This window comes from Phytophthora infestans, genomic scaffold, assembly GCF_000142945.1.
Source record: "Phytophthora infestans T30-4 supercont1.6 genomic scaffold, whole genome shotgun sequence".
Classification (NCBI taxonomy): Eukaryota; Oomycota; class Peronosporomycetes; order Peronosporales; family Peronosporaceae; genus Phytophthora; species Phytophthora infestans.
This window is the reverse complement of record NW_003303753.1, coordinates 4,301,328-4,310,480: the sequence shown is the minus strand read 5'-3', so window position 1 is coordinate 4,310,480 and position 9,153 is coordinate 4,301,328. Positions and strand designations below refer to the sequence as shown.

Below are 9,153 nucleotides of genomic sequence, written 5' to 3'. Positions count from 1 at the left end.
ATAAAAGGAATATTGACGGGATTCAGCTGGAATTTAAAAGTGAGAAGTATTCTATGGTGGACGGTCACCTGTCCAGATAGAGAGTTTTACCTCCGGAATTGACTGTCATTTAGCGATAAGAGAGGGTTTTAGTCAATTAGAGGGACTGGAATAATGAACCTCATATAGTCTCGTTTGCTTTGAGATACTACATTCAAGTTAAGAAGTAGTGGTCAGTTATAGAGGTTCAAATAAGGAGGTGTGACTGTACCGGTACTTTACTGTCTGTTTACGAATAAACGTCGAAGCTATGTTACCTCAGTCGGGCAAAATAACAAATGTATTTTTTTAAAAGAGCTTTATTCCAAAAGTGAAGCCATTTCTACACTTAAAACCCTTCAAAATTAATGATTGTTCTTTAACTGCTGTCAAAGTGATCAAACAAATGTATATTTCTGTGAATCATGAAAAGTGGCTGACGAAGGCAAGCTGTACACACCTCGTCGGGTGCTATTACCAGCAGTGCGCTGACAAATTAACCTGCAATCAGTCCTGTGCGTTAAGGCTATTTCCACTCAAGTTGTTATTTGAGCTTCTATTGCTAAATAGAGAAAATATTACAATCTGCTATCTCCAGTCGGGGTTGCTATTGCTATAATAGAATAGCAACTCGACTTTTGTTGCTATTCGAGGCCCGAATAGCAACTGTGGTGCAAAAATCGAAACTGGCACAACAGAAAGATCGCGCAGCATCATGGGGAGAGGCAAGAGGTGGTGCGATCAGGAGGACGAGGCTCTGGCTCGTGCGTACAAGGCTGCCGCTGAAAACTCCATCCAGGGGACCGATCAAAAGGCTACTGCTTTCTGGGAGAATGTGTACCAGCGTACAGCAACAGCTTTCGGCGGCGACTCGCGGACCTTGCAGGCCATCAAAAATCGCTGGAGCTTAATTTCTCATGACACGGCCAAGTTCGCTGGGTGTGTTTCTCGCGTGAAAGCTCGCAATGAATCGGGGAAGAATGACGACGATGTTGTCAATGATGCTGTCGTATTGTTCCTGGAAACTCATGGAAGTAGGCTCGAGTATTTGTCGTGCTGGATGATCTTACACAGATGAGCACACAGGCAGCGGCAAGAAAGTCGTCGTCGTTATCAAGGAGTAGGTAAACTTCTTCGTCGCTACTCTCCATTGTGCTTTCCGTAGGTGAACAAGCAATCTGACGAGTGGAGTCGGCGAGGAGTCGCTATTGCTCAACGTTCAGTCGATAGCAACAGCCAATCACGAATGACCGATAGCAATCGGGATAGCAACCAGGAGTGGAGATAGCCTTAGGCTAACGGGGTCATCTAGAGCGTTATTCTTGTAATACCACTAAATAACATTCATGTCTCCGTCATCAGTTGTTCCCAGCACATGCAATACAAGTACATTCCTCAAAAGATTTAGCCATCAGCTGGTTATACCAGTCTGGTATGTAGCATCAGACACGGTACAATGTTCCCAAAGAGCTCTTTACACTGAAATATGCCGAATAAAAGACTTATTGCCTTCACCATAATATGGTGAAGGCTTTCCACTATGTACGTACACTATTAAAGCTAAAAATTCTGTGTGTCACGATTTTTCCTCAACTATCAACGCTAGCGTTGATAGTTTAGGATAGATGACGGCGACGACGTGGCCACGTCATTTATTATAAATTACCAGAGACCATATGTTTTTGTAGTCGCTTTAGGCGATAAGGCTGCATTATTTCCTGTCGTCTTGTCGTATTGTGGTCTTATAATAGCGGGATGAGAAGCAGACCAAAACACTAATAAAGTGACTATACACACGTTAGTGTATGAGTAATCCCACGATGGAGGGGGCAGCAGCACCAAAATAGTGGCGGATTACAAGCACCATCTGTATCGTAGTGTATCGCTTTAGAAACGAACCCATGCAAGATGTGAAGGAACTTCACACCAACTCAAACGATAAAAACACTACGTTCACTGAGATAGCTCAGTGTCATACAATCGCAACTACACTAGTAATGGCACTTAGATCCCTATATGTGTAGTTGTGACTTAGAACGGAAAGAACGTAGCTATCTTCAACCGCTGAAGATCCGCATTTGGGACTTAAATGTAAATGTATTGTATGGAAGAATTGTCCACGTGTGGCCGCACTGATTTTAAAAAAACTGGATGAATCTGCTCTCGGCTGCATCACGGCCGTCGTTGCAGCCGACAATGACTACAAAATGAGGGACGGAGTGGAGGTTGTGGTCAACATGGTCCAACTTTCTTTGTCGTCAACGACTTAGTTAAGTAGATCTTACTGCAGATCCAATCATTCGCTTTTATAACCCCACCGAGACGTATCAAGACTACAATTTGCCCGATGAACTGCAAACCAAACGAGCGACAAAGGGGACGACCACGACCTGGATAATACTAAACAAAAATGCAAACGAATAGGATAATTTGAATTAAGTAAGTGAGGAGATCGATGTGTTGGACGGAATATTGGAGCTATTATAGCACTTTCTCGGTCGAGGCTGCAGCCTCATCAGTCTTGCAGTCGTAGCGTAGTAGTTGCGGTGAATCTTCAAGCGAGCTGTTTATAGGACCAGAAGTACACTTGTTTTTCGAGGAGAGCAGGTCGACAAGGCGCACTTTTGACGTACCGGATGCAGTTGTTGTGAGCGTTGATCTGCTTGAGACGGAAGCAACCGTCCAGGCCGTCAAGTTCCTGAATCTGGCAGGTCGTCAAAGAAAGAATCTTAAGTGGGAATTCTACTGCACAGATGACATACCTGGTTGTCATTGATCCAGAGCACCTGAGGTTAACGAAAGCATCGAAGTTCGCAATTTAGTCGATGCGCTTGTTGGCCATGTACAGCTCGGTGCAGCTTTTCACATATTTGTGATTCTTGATGGGCAGCTCCGCATGGGGATCCGAAAGCCGCCAATTTCGTGTCATGTTAGAGTTCGAAGAGCGATCAAACTAAAGTTGTGGATTAAAAAATGACGTTGACGGGCAGATTTGACAATTTTATTTTACTTAGAACCCCGTTATCTTAAACGACACTTCTGCTCTAATTAGCTGTACGTGGTGGAGATCATAGTTCTTACAACCAGGCTTGAACTTAGCCACGACTGTATAACGAGCTCAACGACCCGACCAAGCGCCACGGAGAAGATACCGAGTCTGGTGCCAGCACACGCCAGATACACGCAGCAGCTCGTCCAGTCGCGGGTCCAGCACCTCCAAAGGCGTACAGATAGACAGCTTGAGACACTCTTCAAGCTGCTGTGGGCCCACATATACTCGGAACAAGTCCGCCGGAAGCGCCAACGTGCGAGCCACATCGGCATCAGGGCCACGTGAGTCATCAAACAGCAGGCGAGATCACAGCAAATCACGTTCGTAGTGTTGAGCAGCAACGCGGAACAACTCTCGCGTGAAGAGCTGAGCTTCCTGCAGAGCCCGCTCCACCGGTAGCACACAAAAGCTTTTGATGACGAGTGACACACGACTGCATCCGGTGTACCAAACTGCAGTAGGTCTAACACTTGGTAGCGTGAGCCATGACATGCGATGTATCGGAGTAAGATCTGCACGGTGACGACGTTGGGGTTGGAGTACTGAACTTCTTGGGTTCCATAGGCGGATCCGGAAAGGCTTGCAAGAAGCATTGAAGCCCCTTGCCGATGTTCTGGAACGTGGCCGCTTTCTTCCAAGGCAGCGGTGGGGTCACGACAAACGCGTCATCCTCACTTTGATGCTTGCCTACACTGTGACCGTGTCCATTCTCTGCGTCGTGGAAGTCGTGCGACGCGTCAAGCCACTGCAGAAGATGTTGCTGGAAGTAGCGGATGGTCAACCCGTAAATGAGAGTTTGGGTCTGCAGCTGATCACGTAGCCACGACGCTACACTCTGCACTCTTGCTCCAGATACTCCAGTCGTCTTCTTCCCAGTCTTGGCAGCCAAACGATTCTGAAACGCAGATCTTGCTGCTCCAAGTCGTGCAAACTCACACGTACCGCAGTCAGCAGCACGCCTCGATTGTCGCATTTTACCTCAAGCACCACGATGGAGAGAGGGTCATTGCTTGCACTATTCGTCCACCCAGCCGCTTCCGCTGCAGTTCTTACCGGGTGGTAAAAGTACTCGGAGAAGCCTTCTTTGGCAGGTATGTCGCTCTCGTTTGCTGCGCTGGGGTCCGCAGGGAAGGCACGTGCATGGCTTCTGCTGGTAGCTAGCGTCCGAAGACGTCGGAAACCAAGCGTACGTAAGTGCACTGCGTACTCTTTATAGAATTCACTCGCCACTTCAAGACGCAGTGGCTCAAAATTCGCAGCCACCTGCTGCTTGATACCACGAGCGTCAGCTCCTGTACCGGCGTCCATGCTGAGTACAGTGTGCTCGATGTACATCTTGGCCACTGAGCAGTCGTCTTGATCAAACACGAACTCGCGCTTGTATCTGAGCAAATGAACCAGATCCATGCACGACTGAAGAGCACGTAAACGCCCACTGATGATCCCGTTCTCGTCGCCGTCAGACAATCCAATCACCTCTGCCGCTACCCATCGCTCCACAAACGCAGCTCGGAATCGTTGATGCAGCAAGAGATGTCCACTCTCCACTAAATGCATCACGACATCCTTCGCGACGGGCTCCTCCATCTCTTCATCCGCACGCATCGACGCGAGCTTCTCCAGCAGGTTCATGCCCACTGTGTGGCTAGTTGATTGCGTCTCGAATGCTTCCCATCGCTTTTCCAGAGCTGCGCAATAGTATGGAAGAGGAGTTCGATTCTTCTTGGGATGGTCTTCATCTTCCTCGAGCTCGATCAAATGTCGCAGCTGGCCTGTCAAACTCGTTGCCCACCGCTCAGTGTTGCCAGGGAATTAAAAAGCGAGGCCCCCAAACACACTACAATCGCTTCTTCTACGAACTGTGGATACGACCCGGGCCCGCGTCGCTAGTGTTTCTTGGCAATGCAGGAGCTGTAGTTACTGCCAACCCTGTCAACGAAGATGAAGACGACGACGACCCCAGCTTGGAGAGATTAGTACTGTGGTGTTGGAAATCCCACGTGAACTCTAGCTACAGATGTAGTTAGGATGTTCCCACAGCAATACGTCTACTAGGATAGTAAACGATCGTTCGGGCGGACCTGAAGACCCCAGTTCTGCCCTTGCACCGGGACAAACTGGACCTTGTAAACTACTTATATAGGCCAACCAGTAAAATAAGAACACGCTACTAGCACGAGCAAAGCTAGCAGGTGTTTTGAATCCTCGTGGTCCCAACAGCGGAAGGGTACCAGGCACGGGTAAGCCTTTTACGAGATCACCGAGTGTTCAACACTCGGCTGGAAGAAATAAAAGGGAGGCAATTCAAGCACTCCCAGTCGTGCAAATAGGCAACAATAAGCCGTCACGTAAAACCTCCCGATAATAATCGGCCAATACACAAAGTCTCTTGGCCTTTCCGGATGAACCCTCGCTACAGAGCTTCGAGTTCACCGACAGGCATAACACACTCAAACAAGCTTGACCTGACGCTTACCTTGAAGCCGGACGTCGCTCTGTGTGCTTGAGTGGAAATTCTGTTCTGTATTTAAGCTTACCCTTTCGGGTCTATTCCTAATAAGAAGTCCTAATCAAGTATACAAATATCAAGTGAACAATGATCCGTTATGGATCTTCTTGCATGCCAAGCGTCGTCTGCACCGTCGCATGAGCATCTTTAACGGTCCGCGCCCTGTCCCAGACGGTGAACGTGTCTTCCAAAGGCCAGTCCATTATTAATAATAAGGACAGCCTGGATTCAGTGACATAGGGCCGTATCCGATACTTGTTGAAAACTCGGAGGTGACGCCGTCGAGTCCCTTGCACCTTGGCGTCTGCGTACATCACCCGACCGAGGGTTCGTCGCTTGAACAACTTGGGCGGTGTCACGTCTTTGTCGACGGGTGATAATCCGCAACCACGGAGAAATCACTACACCACAACTGCCCCTGTCGCAATGGAAGCCACGGTACTGGTGCCCGTTGTGACATTTCTTCATTCTTCAATTCACCATCTCGCCACCGTATGTCCAAGCGTCTGAATCGAGCCGTGTCCGACGCTTTTCAGCGTCTCAATCCTCGTAGACGTCGCGAACGTGAACAGCTGGAGGTACGTCAGCTCATCCTTCTCTTGAATCATCGGCACCTTGCTCATCATCTCGCATTACTCGACTTGTTTCTCAAGAGGGCAAGGCCGAGAGTTCGAACGTCCCTCAGTCTGCTACACTTCCTCCGACAGCGGCGTCATCAACTGGTCCTTCGGCGCTCGCTGCCCCGGACTCTTCACTCCCTGTGGTAGCTCCTGCAGCACTCCCCGTCGTCGCTGAACCCACGGAGATGGCTCCTGCTGCTCCTCCCGCCCCAGCTGGTGGTCCGCCACCACTCATTGAAGCTTCGCTGCGCGCCATGCTGGCTGAAAGTACGGAGGCATCGGTCGATCACATGATGACCTCGATAATCCCGTACTTGACTGCAATGGCTCGTCACCAAGTGCAGCTCAGCGTTGCGCCTCCTCTCCACGGCGATATACACACTCAGCGTCGCCTCGAGACTGCTGTTGGTTTCGATGATGTCCTCGCTGCGTGTTCCACGACGTTCTTTAGCATCTCAGCCAACTGTTGAGGTATCCCGCGTGAATTCGTTTTCAGTGGTCGCTCTCCGGTCGGCATTCATGTTTTCTTATTCTTAATCCACTTCCACAGCGTAATCATGTTCATGTTGTTCTTTAAATGCATATACAATTTGTTGTTGCAGTAACGTTCTTCGTCTGTTACCACAGGCTGCATCGCCCTGTGGACAGTTCATACGTGATCCAGTCACGCTAGTCTTCGTCCGCCACTTGCGCCATCTGCAGCCGATTCTCGCTCTTCTTGGCTCGCAAATAGTCGTACAGCAGACCTCCACAAGACAAGTTTGATGATGGTTCCCAAGTTGTATCTTCATAGCCAACCCACTCGACTTTGAACTCGCGTACAGCACGCTCCGTGCTCGTCGTTAGTGGTGTTCTGTCGTCGAGGATAGCCTCGACTTCATATTCACCGGCAACTTGGTCTGGTTCCCAGCTGTCCTCAGGCAGTAGTTCCTCATCGAAGTCGAGTCTTGCTTCATTAGTCGCGTCAAGTATCAATTGAGTGTTCGGTCGACTGTTGAATTCGTTGACAGCCTTAAGTCTTGACACATGCACTACTGGGTAAAAGCGATACCCACTTCGATCAGGCAGTTCCAGCTCGTACGCAAACTCTTCCACCTTGCGCTTGATCCGAAAAGGTCCATGACATTGGTGAGCTAATTTCTTTGTCAAGCCCGGTTTGACGCGTTCCATGTACAACCACGCCCGGCTCCCAATCTCAAAAGGAGATCTCGGTGGAGCTCTTGCAGGATCTTCCATCTCTTCCGAAGCTTCTGGAGGGTTCGCCGAGTGTTAGTTTCCACTTGGTTGAGGTACAGCAGCTTTCTCCAGTCGACTCAGGGCCTCATTATGCTTTTTAGCCCTTCGCTCCTTTTCTACAGCCTGATAATCTTTGGCCATAGTGAGGGCGACCTCATGTTGTCGATTGATCTCGCGCCGCCACGCCAGTGCGTCAGACTGCTTGCCGAGTCCTCGTTTGAGTGATGACGACATTGCCCGCAGCGTCGACTGCGCATCCCAACCATGAACGAGGTAGAGCGGCGTTTCCTTCCTCGTAGTGTCTTGAGAAGTATTAATAGCAAATACTAGCTTCTCCGCGATTTCGTCCCAATCTTGCTGTAGAGGGTCTTCCGCGTACACCCGTACGGATCCCATCACCGACTTCACCGAGCGTTCCTGCTGTCCATTAGCCTGTGGCCGATAGCTCAAAGTCGCTCGTGATCTTGACTGCATCATCTCTGCAAATGCTTGGAAAACCTCGCTCATGAAGCGTGGGTCGCGGTCGTGCCTTATTAATGATGGGGCTCCGAATCGTCGGTACACACATTCTTCGAACACTTGGGCAACACTCAGTGCAGTCGTATCTGACATAGCCTTGGCAATAACGAATCCCGTGAACGAGCACTGAAATAGGAGCAACGCCGTGTTGCCCCTGCGAGATTTCGGTAGTGGGATCACAAAATCCATCGAGACGATCTGGAAAGGTTGTTCGGCTAGTACGTTGCCAGGTGAGTATCCACGAAACTGTGGACGGCTTTTACTCGAGCTGCAATCTGGACAGGACTTCACGTGCTTCTCCACGTCTGCGTACAAGCCGATCCAATAATAATCGGACTTAACGCGGTGGAACGTTCTCACTACACCTTGATGTCCTCCTTCCAGCGAGTCGTGACAGTTTTGCAGGACCTCTTGAATCATCGTTGTTGGTACCACAAGCCGCAGCTTGGTCTCCTCTTGCCAACCGTGGTCGTACCGACGATTCAATCCAAGATAGTGAAGCACGCCGTCTTCTGATAACACGAACCGGTCAGCATACTTCCAGGCATCTCGAGCTTCTTTGTAACTCAGCTCTTGTGCTTGGCCCTGAAGCACCTTCTTGATGTTAAACCACTTCTGTTCCTCGTCTTGTGCCACTAGTATCCGTCTGCGTCGCTCCCGCTGTATCGCTACCGGGTCAACATCTTCCGCTTCGGGAAATGCCGCTGGTACAGTCTTGTGAGGATGGTCTGGCAAATCCTGGCCGATTGAATCTTCGGTGGACGTCTCTCGTCGTTCTTCATGCTCTTCTCGAGCTTTTGAGACATCCTCCGAGTGTTCATCTGCAAACCTGACGCGTTTCTTGGCTTTCGTCTGTCGCCGAGTCATCACTGCTATATTACCATAATCGCACTTTGGTGAGCTGTAATCAACCACGAAATTTTCGAAAGTTTTCCACTTTGAAGACTCGCTGCCTGACAGTACATGTACTTGACGCTCTGCTCCTTGTGACGAAACATCTACCGAGTCTTCATCCGGCTCGTAGATCATTTCCTGGATGCGGTTCAGCGATGCCAATTCCGACTTGCGAGTTTCAGCCAAGATTACCCGACTGACCTTTGATTCCAGCGCCTAAGTGGCTAACGAATCCGCGGCCGCGTTGTATTCTTGTACAACGTGAAGATATTTAACTGATCGAAGCTTGGCCGTGAGCTCCTTGA

The 9,153-nt window shown here is 49.5% G+C and overlaps 2 protein-coding genes across 2 annotated transcripts; one reads left to right on the top strand and one right to left on the bottom strand.

Moving 5' to 3' along the window:
* Window positions 1–733: 733 nt before the first annotated feature.
* PITG_05017 (uncharacterized protein) lies at window positions 734–1,142 on the top strand (the record flags this gene model as incomplete). The annotated part of the gene is made up of 2 exons (XM_002905652.1): window positions 734–1,052; window positions 1,105–1,142. The coding sequence occupies 2 exons, from the start codon at window positions 734–736 to the stop codon at window positions 1,140–1,142; spliced, it is 357 nt and encodes a 118-aa protein (XP_002905698.1).
* Window positions 1,143–2,453: 1,311 nt separating this feature from the next.
* On the bottom strand, window positions 2,454–5,513 carry PITG_05016 (uncharacterized protein; the record flags this gene model as incomplete). Its single annotated transcript, XM_002905651.1, has 7 exons — window positions 2,454–2,496; window positions 2,652–2,722; window positions 2,781–2,804; window positions 3,077–3,123; window positions 3,614–3,815; window positions 4,124–4,842; window positions 5,504–5,513. 7 exons carry the CDS (start codon window positions 5,511–5,513, stop codon window positions 2,454–2,456), a joined length of 1,116 nt encoding a protein of 371 aa, XP_002905697.1.
* Window positions 5,514–9,153: the final 3,640 nt, after the last annotated feature.